The sequence below is a fragment of the Hemiscyllium ocellatum genome, chromosome 14 (genome assembly GCF_020745735.1).
Source record: "Hemiscyllium ocellatum isolate sHemOce1 chromosome 14, sHemOce1.pat.X.cur, whole genome shotgun sequence".
Classification (NCBI taxonomy): domain Eukaryota; kingdom Metazoa; phylum Chordata; class Chondrichthyes; order Orectolobiformes; family Hemiscylliidae; genus Hemiscyllium; species Hemiscyllium ocellatum.
Window position 1 is genome coordinate 253,995 of NC_083414.1, and position 15,057 is coordinate 269,051.

The 15,057-nt window shown below is 41.0% G+C and overlaps 1 protein-coding gene across 1 annotated transcript in view; it reads right to left on the reverse strand.

The window, feature by feature from the left end:
- Nucleotides 1-15,057, reverse strand: part of rft1 (RFT1 homolog) — a 78,583-nt gene that overhangs the window by 32,816 nt on the left and 30,710 nt on the right. Inside the window, exons 5-7 of the mRNA XM_060835267.1 lie at nucleotides 8,624-8,719; nucleotides 7,130-7,264; nucleotides 656-734 (exon numbers count right to left, since the gene is read on the reverse strand). Coding sequence (XP_060691250.1) covers nucleotides 656-734; nucleotides 7,130-7,264; nucleotides 8,624-8,719 — 310 coding nt within the window. The remainder of the gene's footprint in view (nucleotides 1-655; nucleotides 735-7,129; nucleotides 7,265-8,623; nucleotides 8,720-15,057) is intronic.

Here is a 15,057-nt window from a genome sequence, read left to right on the forward strand (position 1 = left end):
GGTACATTAGCAATGGTTGAGGCGTACCATGACAGACACATGAACAGGAGGTGAACAAAGGGATAGAAACTTATTGCATGGGTAATAACTGGCAGGTCTAAATAAGTATTGGAACTGGTGCAGGCCAGGTGGGCTGAAGGGTCTGTTCCTGTGCTAAATTGAATTGTTATAACTTGGAACCTATTGCCAATGATGAGATAGAAATGCAGGCCAAACAATAATTTCAAAAGGAAATTGGATGGATATTTGAATAAAATAAACTTAGAAAGCAAGTAGTAGGATTGATCAAATTGCAATTCCTGTGGGGAATTGGCACACTCAATGGGCCAAATGACTTCCCTTTCTGCCATAAATGTCTCTATGACTAAGTTACTCTAATAAACTTTCTATACTAGCATTAAGAACATTACATTTCTCACTCTAAGTTGAATAACGTCTATTTTTGATACGTAATTTGTGGCTTCTATTGTGAAGACAGACACAAAATATTATTCAATGTCTGAAAATACTGCCATTCTGACACATAGATACTCTCTCTGCTTGTGCAGAAATGTATGTAAAGATGATGAGACATATACAGAATAAATCTAAAGGTTCATCTTGGGAGACAAACGTGTTTAAAGTCATTTGATCAGTGTCTGTAACCTACTCGCACCTTCTGTCAGGATCTGCTTCAGAAAAGATTGTTTATAGAAGCTCCAAGTAAGAACAGCCAATCTCAGATCGATGATAGGCTGAAAAATAAAATTGATTAGCAGGAATATACCCTATATCGGCATTTAAAACACACAAGAAATTAAAACTACTTTCAATAAAATCAGATGTGAAGCCCATACATTTATGTCACTAAGCAAGTTTACAACCTGAATGGCTACAAATAAAATTGTTCACTGTTATTAGTATGTTTAAATTGGGGACAACAGGGTGATACAGCTCCTTTCCCTCTCGCCTGTTCCAAATTGTATCTTTCACAGTAATTTAAATATATTTGAGGAACCAAAGCTAATGTTGAGATCGTCACTTTCTTTGTTTTATTTTCCTCATTTTTAGTTTGGAACTGAGAGTTGAAGTTGAGAATTGAACTTTGAACAGCAGCTTGCTTTAAAAAAAACAAACAATTGATGTTTGTTGTTGGGAACTGGCCTGGAAAGATAATGCATGTTAATTACTGCTCTAAGAACAGTGTCATTAATTTGGCACTAAGATGTTTTTAGGTTCAGGGACTGGCACCTGGTTAGATGTTAAATTGATCAATCAAGGGAGGATCAGTGCTGGCTAGCCAATCACACAAAAAAGAAAGAGAAAACAAAGAATGAACTGGCTTTGACGGGGTTCTGGGTAGAAGGCAGTCTTTGCTTTGGAAGCTGCTGGACATGGCCAGGTGTTTTGGTTTTGCTCTCAGTTATCAACTTACTGAAGTTCTCAGAAAAGAATCCAGTCATAAGAAATAAATAAAAGTCTCCTGCAGTCTGCTTAAGTGGTTTGCATTGATGAGCAAGTTTAGATTTCAAGCAAGATGTAAACTACCACATGCCTGTAATACAACGCATCATGAAAAGGATTTCATGAAGGCCTAGTATTCATCATTGAGATTGTTATCAAACTGACAAATTACAATGCTTGCATTTTCGTTTTAAATTTAATCCTTAACTGTGTGTGTGTCTGTCAGTGTATTAGTGTGGATTTATATTCAAAAAGATCAGGTTTAATCATACATGTTAATTAGTTTGCCTTGTGGTCAGTCTGTGCTCTGCTAAAGTTACATTCTTAATAATAAATTGCTCATGCAAGTTTTGAGAAGATTAGTAGCTCAGGTTGAGGTTTTGGATGTAGGTTTGCTCGCTGAGTTGGAAGGTTCAGTTTCAGACGTTTTGTCACTATACTAGGTAACACCATCAGTGAGCCTCCAGATGAAGCACTGTTGGCATGGCCCACTTTTCATTTGTGTGTTTAAGTTTCCTTGGATTGATGACATTTCCTGTGATACAGGTAGTAAATGGGATCCTTGTCAACATGTTTGTTGAGTTCTGGTTGGAATGCCATGCTTCTAGGAATTCTCACGTGTGTATATGTTTGGCTTGTCCTAGGATGGATGTGTTGTCCCAGTCGAAGTGGTGTCCTTCCTCATCTGTATGTAAACATACTAGTGAGAGTGGGTCATGTCTTTTTGTGGCTAGTTGATGATCATATATCCTGGTGGCTGGTTCTCTGACTGTTTGTCCAATGTAGTGTTTGTTACAGTTCTTGCAAGGTATTTTGTAAATGACATTAGTTTTGCTTGTTGTCTGTATAGGGTCTTTCAAGTTCATTAGCTGCTGTTTTAGTGTGTTGGTGGGTTTGTGGGCTACCATGATGCCAAAAGGTCTAAGTAGTCTGACAGTCATTTCCAAGATGTCTTTGATATAGGGGGGAGTGGCTAGGATTTCTGGGGGTGTTTTGAATGCTTGTTTGGGTTTGTTGCTGAGAAATCAGAGGACTGTGTTCATTGGGTACCTGTTCTTTTTGAATACACTGTATAGGTGACTTTCCTCTGCTCTTCGTAGTTCCTCTGTATTGCAATGTGTGGTGGCTTATCGAAATAATGTTCTAATGCAGCTTTGTTTGTGGATGCTGGATTTCTTCTGTAGTTCAGTATTTGGTCCGTAAGTGTTGTCTTCCTGTAGACGCTGGTTTGAAGTTCCCCATTGGCTGTTTGCTCTACTGCAACATCTCGGAATGGCAGTTTGTTGTTGTTTTCTTCCTTCTTAGTGAACTTTATGCCAGTAAGGGTATTATTGATGGTCTTGAAAATTTCCTCTAACTTGTTTCGTTTAGTGATGACAAAGGTATCATCCACGTAGCAGTCCCAAAGTTTAGGTTGGATGATTGGCAAAGCTGTTTGTTCCAAGTTTCTGCATTAGTGCCTCTGCTAAGAACATTACTGCCTCTGCTAAGATGAATTTCACTATTTTGGAAGATAGTGTCATACTACATAGAAACAGTCCCTTTGGTCCAACTACTCCATGCCAATCAAGTTTCCTAAGCAAAACTAGTCTCATTTGCCTGCCTTAGCCCATATTTCTCCAAACCTTTCCTATCCATATACCTGTCCAAATGTCTTTTAACTATTATAATCATATCTGCATCTACCACTTCCTCTGGGTGTTTATTCCATATATCCAACACCCTCTGTGTGAAGAAGTTGCCCTTCAGGTCCCTTTTAAATCTTTCCCCTCTCACCTTAAACCTATGTCCTCTCATTTTAAATTCCCCTACCCTAGGGAAAACACCTTTGCTATTCATGATTTTATAAACCTTTATACAGTTCCCCTCAACCTCCTATGCTTCAGGGAAAAAAGTCATAGACTATCCACCCTCTTCTTATAACTCAAACCCTCCGGTCTTGGCAACATCCCTGTAAATATTTTCTACACCCTCTCCAATTTAATAATATCCTTCTAACCAGAATTGTACGCAGTACTCCAAAAGTGGTCTCCTTAATGTCTTGTACAGCTGCAACATGATGTCCCAACACCTATACTCTGTGCACTGACTGATGATGGCAAGCATGCAAAATGCCTTCTTGACCACCCTGTTTACCTGTCAATGTAATATTTTTGTTTAGGAAAGAATGAAGACCAAAAGTACAGGCCAGTTATCCTAACATTCGTCATTCTGAAGATTCCAGAATCCATTGTTAAGGAAGGTAGGGCATTAACCCTAGAAAATCGTAATGCAACAGCAGACCTAACAAGGGCTTAGTGAAAGGCAAATCAGGTTACTAAAATTTTTACAAAGTAAAAAGCAAAGTAGATAAAGCAAAACCTGTAGATATGACCTCACTAATCACAATTTACATCAATGATTTGGATGAAGGTCCAAAAAGCGTGGTAGCAAAATCTTCCGATGACATCAAAATAGGAAAGTAAGTTGTCAAGAGAGGAGAGGGAGTCTGCAAAAGGATGTAAATGAATTAATAGAGTGAGGAAAAATTTGGCAGAAGTAGTACAATATGAAAAAAATGTAAAGTTGCCCGCTTTGGCAGGTAAAATTAAAAATGCTGTATGTTACTTAAATGGAGAGAGATTGTAAGTCTCATGTAAATCTGGTTGACCTGATGCATGGCAGAAGGTTAGTATTGAGGTCCAGCAAGAGGTTAGGAAGACAAATGATAAGTTATTATCTTTTGTAAGTGCAATCAAATATAAAAAGTGGGTGTTTTTGCTGCAGCTGTACAGGGTCTTGGTAAGTCCCCAACTGGAGTCCTGGATACAATTTTGAGTCATTATTTGAAAAAGACATAATTGCTTTATAAGCAGTTCAGAGAAGGTTCATGCTACTCATTCCTAAGACCATAAGATCTCAGAGTGTTAAAATAGGCCACCGAGTCCATTGAGTGTATTCTGCTGTTCAATGAGGTTATGGCTGATCTTATAGCCCTGGACTCCACATCCTTGCCTTTTAGCCATAACCCTTGATCCCTTAGTGATTAAAAATCTGTCTATTTTAGTGTTGAATAATTTTAATGACCCAATTTCAACAGCCCTTTACAGTAAAGAATTCCACTGACGCATAATCCCCTACCCAACGACTCCCCCCATCACTGGTATCAGTCCCTCCACACCTGGTATCAGCCTAGTGAACATTCTCTGGACTGCCTGCAATGCTCGCATTTTTCCTTAGATATGGGGTCCAAAATTGATCACAGGATTCCAGCTGTGGTCTGACTAGCGCTTTGTACAGTTTTAGCAAAATCTTCCTACTTCTGTACTTCATTCCCTTTGAAATAAAAGCCAACGTTCCATTTGGTTTCCTATTTCCTGTTTAACTTGGGTGTTTTTGAGATTCATGGACAAGGACTACCAAATTCCTCTGTTCTGTAGCTTTTGCAGTCTTTCTTCATTTAAATAATTTTCAGCTCCTCTATTCTTCCTGCCAAAATGCATTACCTCACGTTTACCCAAATTATATACCATCTGCCAAGTTTCTGCCCACTCACTTAACTTGTCTATATCCCTCTTCATGTCAGCTTTGCCATTATCTTACCAACTATTTTGTGTCATCTGCAACTTGGCTATAGTACATTCACTTTTCTCATCCAAGTCACTAATATGTATCATAAATAATTGAGTTCTCAGCACCAATTTCTATAGCATAGTTATAGGTTGCCATCCTGAAAATGTCCACCATATCCCAACTCTATCTTCTATTAGTTAGTCAGTCCTCTACCCATGCATGTATCAACACTGTGAGCAGCCTTTTATCCATCTTGTTGGTTACATCCTTAAAACATTCCAGTATATTTGTCAGGAATGATTTCCCCTTCATGAAGCCATGCTGACTCATTCTGATTACAAGTTTTTCTAAAAGCTTTGATTAGACTTTGATTAGACTTACAGTGTGGAAACAGGCCCTTCGGCCCAACAAGTCCACACCGACCCGCCGAAGCACAACCCACCCATACCCCTACATTTACCCCTTACCTAACACTACGGGCAATTTAGCTTGGCCAATTCACCTGACCCGCACATCTTTGGACTGTGGGAGGAAACCGGAGCACCCGGAGGAAACCCACGCAGACACAGGGAGAACGTGCAAACTCCACACAGTCAGTCGCCTGAGTCAGGAATTGAACCCGGGTCTACAGGCGCTGTGAGGCAGCAGTGCTAACCACTGTGCCACCGTGCCGCCCACGAATGTTCTATTATATTCTGTATAACAGACATTTTCCCAATAACAAATGTTAAGCTCGCTGGTTTATGGTCTCCTCTTTTTCAATAAAGGTGTAACATTGACAGTTTTCCTCTGGGACCTTTTGAGAATCTAAGGATTCCTGGAAGATTACTACAAGTGCATCAAGTATCTCTGTTGCTACTTCCTTTAATGTCTGGGGCTGCATCTCATCAGGTCCAGGGGATTTATCAGTCTTTAGCCCCATCAGTTTTGCTCATACTTTTTTCCCCGTGATAGTTATTGTATTTATTTTCACTCCTCCTTTTGCCCCCCAATTATTTACTAACTTTGGAATGTTATGGGTTTTTTCTATTGTGAAGATGATGCAAATTATTATTTTAACTCCTGTGCCATTTCTTGCATTCCCATTATTATTTCTCTAGTCTCCTTCTCCAAGGGATCCATACTCACTTTGGCTTCTTTTTATATATTTAAAAGGAGCTTTCGTTGTCCGCCGTGATGTTATTTGCAAGTTTACCTCAAAGTTTATTTTCTTCCTCTTCCTTTTTTTGTGACCTTTTGTTGGTTTTTAAAACTTTTTTAATATTCTGACTTAACACTAATCATTGCCCCACTGTACATCATTCCTTTCAATTTGATGCTACCTTTAACTTTTCTTGTTAACCATTGTTGACTTCCTAGAATTCTTCTTCCTGACTGGGAGATATCTTTGCTGTGAGCCATAAACTATTTTCTTCAATATCTGACATTGTTCCTTAAGTGTCTTTGCTGCTAAACTCCTTTCTCAGTGTGTTCCATTCCCTTCTAATTGCCTTACTTAAAATTAGCACAATTATTTTCAATCTAAGTCCTACCCTCTCAAACGCAAAGCTAAATTCTGTCATGTTATAGTCACTGCTTCCTTGGGAATCCTTTACTCTAACATTATATAATAAGTCCATCTCAATACCCAATACCAGATCCAAAACAGATGGACAATAACACCAAAAGAAATAGGAACAGGAGTAGAATGTTTGGTCCTTCGAGTCTGCATCCCAGAGTATAATTCCTCCGGACTGAGGTCTCTGTAATGGATGGCATTGGGAAATAGATTGAAAAAAATTTGTTCTAATCTGATCTTTCTGACTTGTAATATATTGTAATAGAAATATACGATACAATCACAAAAAATATATATGGCATATTAATCCAGGTGTCATTCATAGGTCAGACTTGTCCAATATTGCTATTAGCTGAGATCTTAACCCAATGAACGGTGAGGGAGGGAGCAGTGAACAGTGAGCAAGGCACAGTAAAGGTGATAGCGGGGGCAGTGAAGGTGAGGGAGGGGGCAGTGATGATAAGTGTGGGGAAGTAAGGATGAGAAAGAGGGCAGTGAGGGTGAGGGAGGGGAACAGTCAGTGGTTTGTGGTGGGTGTGGTGTTAACAAGCATTGATTAAGGAGCAGTTCACTTACCTGATTACAATGATATTTAGGCAATACGTCGCTTACTGTGGAGAGAGGGAAGGATCTTCTTTGTGCTTCCTGTGAACCAATATACTTCATAAAATACAGCACGTAACAAGTAAGGAGGCAACCTGAGTAAAGCAGCTGTCAGAGAAAGGAAACAGTCAGATTAACATCAGTTTACAGAGATTATGGCAGCACAGTTATAGAGTCATAGAGATGTATAGCATGGAAACAGACCCTTCGGTCCAACCCGTCCATGCATCTCAAGTGCACACCTAAATACTTCTTCAATGTAATGAAGGTTTCTGCCTCTTTCATCCTGACAGGCAGTGAGTTCCAGATTCCAACCACCCTCTGGGTGAAAATGTTTTTCCTCTCATCTTCTCTAAACCTCCTGCCCTTTATCTTAAATCTATTCCCCAGGTCGTTGATTCCGTTCCTTCAAGACCAAAATGTTCTATCTACCCTGTCTATGCCCTTCATTTTTTTTGTAACTATATTTATTAGCAAATATTTTTTAACTTTAACTTTACAAACATATAAAATTATTGAAAAATACAATAACAAATATCAATATAATAAAAAGAAAAAAACCCACAAATTATAATACAATTACTGTTTCCTAACTATTAACCTACCCTCTTAATACAAAACAAACCCTAAGACTGTGCAAAGCAACACCAAAAAAAACAAACAAAACTGAAAAAAACCCACAAAGTACAGAACAGCTACGCTCAGCGCACAGCTCCCAAACAAAGGAACGGGAGCATTGTATATACACCCGTATTAACTCAGGAGACCCCTCCAGGGCCGAGGACTTGACAAATCTAACCATCCTGGTTAAACAAATGCCCTAGTTAAGACAACTGACAAATCTATTTCCAAATAACTCAAGTAGGGCTGCCATGTCTTATAAAAATGGTCTGTTGTGTGGTGCACCACGTTTGTAAAAAGGTCCGAGGGAATGTGCTCCATAATTAATGTCTGCCGTCCCAGCAAGCCCGGCGCGTTCCCAGACACCCAATTCATCAGAATATTCTTCTGTGCACAGTACACAAGAATATTAAATAGTTTCTTCCCATGCCCGTCTAATGTTGGTAAATTCGGTAGACCTAAGAGGAGAGCTATTGGGTCTACTTTGACTTCAGTCCACAATACCCTCTCTATCTCTCCCGCCACAGCACTCCAATAAACACGGAGCCTGTGGCATGTCCAGAAGCAATGGGTAAGAGTACCTACATTTATTTTACATTTGGGGCACACTGAAGATGCTCCTTTTTTAAACTTCGCCAGATGGTCTAGTGCCATATGAGCCCTGTGCAGAACTTTTAACTGCGTAGCCCATGTCCTATTACAGATTGAGATCTTTTGAATATTCTCCCATATGTTCTCCCATGTTTCAGAAGAGATCTGCACTCCTAGCTCTTGCTTCCAGACCTCACATAACCGGTTAATATCCTGCCAGGCCCTGCCACCCAGCAGGCGATAGAGGACACTAACCGAAAGGGTGTTTGTGGAATGTAGCAACAACCTCTCTGAATCGGGCTTATAGGGCTTAGTGAGGAGCGTAGTCTTCTTCTGGATGAAATCCCTAACCTGAAAAAAACGGAAAAGGTCTCTGCTGGGCAACTCATATTTGCAGCTCAGTTACTCAAAAGACATCATAACCTCCCCCTCAAACAAGTCTCCCAAACTAGAAACTCCTCTCGCTGCCCATAGTTTGAACCCTGAGTCTATCATCCCTAGTGGAACCCTGGCATGCCAACTACAGGTATAAGTGACGAAGTCTTGGATAAGCAACCCTTACTCTGACACATTCCCCTCCAAGCCCTGACTGTACTAATGACAATGGGGTAACGGTAGTGGTCGATAACTGTCCTCATCTTATCCATGAACAACAGGTTAATAAGAGGGCACTTTGCTTGGGAGGCCTCAATATCCAGCCATATTGAGTTTGGATCAAGGACAGCAGGTCCTTGGACTCCTCCATCGCCAGACCGTAACAACACGACGGTTGGAGGAAGAGCGCCTCATCACCCTCCAACCACAAGGGACGAACTCAGATTTCTCCAGTTTCCTCATTTACCCTCCCCCCACCTTGTCTCAGTCAAATCCCTCAAACTCAGCACCGCCTTCCTAACCTGCAATCCTCTTCCTGACCTCTCCACCCCCACCCCACTCCAGCCTATCACCCTCACCTTGACCTCCTTCCACCTATCCCACCTCCATCGCCCCTCCCCCAAGTCCCTCCTCCCTACCTTTTATCTTAGCCTGCTGGACACACTTTCCTCATTCGAAACGTCGAATCTCCTGTTCCTTGGATGCTGCCTGACCTGCTGCACTTTTCCAGCGACACATTTTCAGCTCTGATCTCCAGCATCTGCAGACCTCACTTTCCCCTCTTAAAAAAGGCCTCCATTTTAGCCCTCCTGTCTTCGCAACTTTCAGACTGATACAATTCAGAGTAAAAGCTCCAAAAAACCTCATTAATCTTTTTAGCATCATATGTAAGGATCCCGCCGCTGTCTCTGATTGCAGTAATGGATTGGGGAGGCTTTTTCCTAGTCAGGTATGCTAAATACTTCCCTGGCCTATCCCCATATTTGAACAGCCTTTGTCTAGCAAAAGCAAGTTCTTTCTTTGTGTTTTGTGTCAATATTGAATGCAAGGCAGCCAGACGGGCCGTGATACGCTGTAGTTTAGTCACAGAAGGCCATGCAAAATGTGCCGCCTCCGCCGCTTTCAACCATGTCTCAAGTAGACGCTGCTGTTCCTCCTTCTGTCGTTTCCAGCTAGCTGAATAGGAAATAGCTAATCCCTTAGCAAAGGCCTTATCAGTCTCCCATAGCATAGACAGACTACCAGCCGTGCCTGAGCTAATCGTCAAGAATTCCTGAAACTCCTTCAAAATGTATTCCACAAATTTGGAATCCTTTAGGAGAAAAGGGTCCAAACGCCAGTGCCGCAAACCTAGCCCATCACTCTTGGTCTTAACCTCCAAATATATTGCCACGTGATCAGAGATATTCCCAATTTTACAACCCATAATCGAATCCAGAAGGGCCGAGGGAGCCAGAAAGAAGTCAATCCTCGTGTGACTTTATGCGGGTTTGAGAAAAAGGTGAAGTCCCTGCTGGTAGGGTGAAGACATCTCCAAATATCCACCAGCCCCAACTCCTCGCATAAGTCAACCACCTGCTTGGCCTGCGAAGAAATAGTTGGGGTCCACAAAGCATCCTGTCCACTGTCGGATCCAAAAGACAATTAAAATGCCCCCCCCTATAATAATGTGCCGTGTTCCAAAAGCAATCAACTTAGAGAAAGCACTAATCAAAAATTTGAGGGGATGCGCCAGAGGGCAGTAGACATTTAAAATGCCATATTTCACCCAATTATCAGGGCTTTAAGTATCACAAACCGTCCCTGCTCATCTTTCACCTGCTCTAATAATGTGAACAGAAGATTTATCTAGATAAATACCACCACTTCCCTACTTTTAGTAGTAAAGGATGAAAAGAATATCTGGTCATAACCCCCTTTGTTGTAATTTCAGGTGTTCCCATCATCAAGATGGGTTTCCTGCAACAAAGTCATATCAACCTTTTCCCTCTTAAGTCTGGAAAGCACTTTTTTCCTTTTAACAGGAGAATTAATGTTCCCTTAATGTTCCAGGTGCACCATTTAATAAGACACTTAGCCATATCCCCTTTCAGACATCCTTGAACCCCTCGGAGGGAGAACCCTGCTTACAAAGCACCAAGCATAAGTAAATAAAGACTCAGAATCGAAAAACTATATATACAAGAACTACTCTATCATAACTATAAACAACTATTACTACCAAAAAACTACAAAAGAAAACTAACTATAAAACCTCGAATGGAAGATCTTCCCCCTGCCCATAGAAGGCACTCACCCTACCCATCCCCGCCTTCACAGCTCCTTCAAACCTGGACTGTGCCCCAGCCTTAGGCCAGATGATCCTTAAATCAACAGAAAAAAAGACAAAGTCAGGATGAGCACTCCACCCACCCCTGGCTTCATATCACCCGTACTTGTGTCTAAAAGAGAAGCAGAACAAACAAACAAAAAGGTGGAGAGACAACAAAGAATATCCACAAAATTTCCCATCAGAAAATCCAGTTATTGAAAAAAACAGGAACAACTTATTCCAAAGTCTTCTCCCCCCTTTTCAAAAAAATTATTAGGGAGAAAGAAAGGAATAAAACAAAAGGAAGGGAAAACATGGGGAAAGATACAAAAGAGAACAAACATTAACCACATTCTTCAGGCCAATCCGTCTATTTTAAAGTGTCCACAAAGTTTTTAGCTTTATCCGCTCAGTCAAATTATAAACTGAGTCCTTGTGGCTGAAATGAAGCACTGCGGGGTATCTCATGAAGTATTGGATGCCCAGGTTCCTCAGCCTCTTTTTAACTTTATTGAAGGACTTCCTCTTTTGAATTACAGCTGCAGAGAAATCGGGGAAAACATGATTTTTGACCCCTTGTACATGTGGATCTTTTCCCAGGGATGTGGAAGCTTCTATGACTTTTTGCTTGTCTTTATATGAATGGAAGTGGACTAGGACCAAGCGGAGGCGCAGCACTGGGCCTGACCTCTGCACTGTAACCCGATAAGCCCTTTCAATCTGCAGCCTGCTGGACTCGACGTGAAGGTCCAAAATCTTTGGCAGCCAGCTTTCAAAGAAGCTGACTGGCTGCTCACCTTCAGGGAGCCCGACAATTTGGAGATTTATCCTTCAACCTTGATCTTCGAGGTTGTCAATATGGTCTCGCAAGGCCCGCACCTCTCGCTACAGCACCTGGATCCGATTGGATGAGGACTCCATCACAGCTTCCGAGGCCTTAGTTCGACCCTCCATCTCCTCCAGCTGCTCCCCGAGGCCCTGGATCTCCTGCTCATGCTTCTGCAGCATGGATGCGATAGGTTGGGACCTGGGCACGAATCTCCCCACAGATTTCCTCAATTGCAGCTGCAACCTTCAAGGTAAGTCTCTCCATCACCACAGCCAATTCCTGTAAATCTGTCAGGTGCCCGGGGGTTCAAGAGAGACTGCTGCTGCTACAGTCTCTGGTATGGCTGGTGCTGCAAAGGATTGTCCTTCGTGCTGTTGTTTGCTTGCTCCTTTTCAACATCCTTCCCCCTCCCAAATATTAACAAATATGTGTTCTGTAAGGTTTTAAACTAATAATTCCACCACATAAGTTGACCAGGGATGGCAAAAAAAACACCAGTATGCCTTGGCTATTGGGCAGAGCTGTCCACAGCAGTTCTACAGAATCGCTGCCATCTCCCTTCATAACTTGATACAAGCAGACCTCCCCCTCTCACCTTGATCTCCTCTTCTCCAAGGAAAACAACCTCAGCCTGTCTAATCTCTCTTCATAACAAACTCTCCAGCTCAGTCAATATCCTGGTAAACTTCCTCTGCACCCCCTCCAGTGCTATCACAGCCTTCCTATAATGTGGATTCCAGAATTAAATACAATATTCTAGCTATAGACTAAATAACATTTTATATATTTCCAGTATAATCTCCCCGCTCTTAAATTCTACGTCTCAACTAATAAAGTATACCATGTGCCTTAATAACCATTTTATCCTCTGTCCTAATACCTTAAAAGACCTGTGGACATGCACACCAAGAATGTCTGATCTGTCCCTCTGATCCTCTATGCTTCCCAGGTTCCTACTGTTTGTTATGTATTCCCTTACCTTGTTTGTCCTGCCCAAGTGCATCATCTCACATTTATCTGGATTGAATTCCATTTGCCACTGATCTGCCCACCTGACCAGCCATTTATATCCATTAATTTGTGTATCACTTGCGAAGTTACTGCTGAATCCTCCTACATTCAAATCTAAATCATTTATATATTCACCACAAACAGCAAAGACCCCAATATTGATCCTTGTGGGACAACTGTCATAAATCAGAAGTTGACCCACCTCTGGTAACTAAAACCAAAAAAAAACCAGACAGGAGCACCTCACCTTATAATCTGTTGAAAAGGCGTGTGAGAAGGGGTGTAATCCATTTTCTTCAGCAACTTCTAGTGGTTAAATAAAACAAACCCTGACACTCAGTTTATAATCAACAAGTAACAATTTATTTCTCTAACTCTAACAGTGTACAAAATAACTAAACTATTAACAGTCCAAACAATTCCCCTCTAACTACTAACCATTCCCAAATAACGCACGATTCTAATGGTATGCTGTTCCAATAAGTACAAGTCCCACTTATGTAACAAAACAATAGAGCTTAGTTTCTTGAAATTACAGCCAGGTTATATCTGCCAGAACCTTATGAGTCTTCTCCGATGATCCTTCTGTCAGGAGGGTTCCCTCTGTAGATTCTTCTGTCAGGATTTTAGATGGCATGCTGTGGTACTGTGTTAAAGAGATGGTGCTTTCTCTAAGAGCGGAGAGCTGCTTTCTCTTAGCAGATGGTGGTTGGCCCTACCCAATTTTCCAAATGCCCTCATCTTTTATATGCTTAATGTCCTATCAATATTTTTACAATCAGGTTGGTCTTAGATTGTCAAAACTATCACATTTAAATTTAATAGGTTTTTGTTAGCTAAGAGCCTGATTTAAATTGATTGGTAAAATTTGAAAAGACTGTTGTCTTGATAAAAATGTTGTTTTGCCTGCTAACAGTATAGCCTTTTGATACAAAAGTTTCAATTCAGGTGCTCTGTGCATCTGCAAACCCACAGACACTCTTTTGAATCTCTAAGCATAGGATATAACACCATCTTTTAAAAGGGCCACACAATGTTTTCCCTATTTTACTATTTCACAATTTTACACACAACACTGGACACAGACTTCCAGTTAGAAAAACACCCCTCACTCACCACCCTCTGCCTCCTGCCACTTAGCCAAATGTGGATCCAAATTGCAAAATATGGATCCCATTGGATCTTACCTTTGATAGCAGTCTCTCTTGGGGGGGGATCTTATCAAAAGAGATCAGGAATTCTCAACAACCCTTATCTTTTCTTAAGTTTACAATCAAAAATACAGGAAAGTATATAAAAAATAATCAGATAGCTCCTGGAAAAGTGTGTAGAGTTTTGGTCCATGTATTTGATAAATGATATATTGGCACTGTTTCCAGGGGGTGGGGGGGGGCCACATGAGATTCAAACAAGATTCACTAGACTGACTCCTAGGATGAACAGGTTGACATCAAGAACACCTTGAACAAGTTAGATCTTTTTCAGTAGAGATTAGAAGAATGGGTTTGTTGGGGTAGATGTTGAGAAGATATTTTCACTCATGGGGAAGTCTCTAATTCAGGGAGATAGTTACAGAATAAAAAGGCACTGATTAAAAACTGAAATGCAAGTGAATTTCTTCTCTCAAAGGGTAGTGAATTTCGAGATTTCTCTACTCCAGAGAGTTGCTGAGGCGAGATCACAAAAAAGTACTTCAAAAGGAGGGAGATAGATTTTTCAAATATGAAGAAGTTGAGGACGATGAGTACCTGGCACTACAAAGATGTTGATACCTGGGACAGATCAGCTATGAAGTTATTGAATGGTGGGGCAGGTTTAAAGGGCTGAATGGCTGACTCTAGTTCTTTTATTCTTGCGTTTTGGAGCAGAGATAATGTGAAACAGCTGCATCACTAGAGGGAGCCAGAAACTGGAACAAAAACATTCAAACCTGAGAAGTGCAAAGTGATTTACCTGGATACACCGTACCCGAAAAAGCATCCAGGGACACCACATCATGAAAAACACACTGACAAATTGCACCCAGAATAACACGTGGATACACTGCAACCGGAAAAACTTCTGGATACACTCAAAACAGAAAAACAACTCTACACCCAGAAAAACATCTGAATACACAACAATCAGAAAAGGACCCAGATACACTGTATAAGGAAAAACACG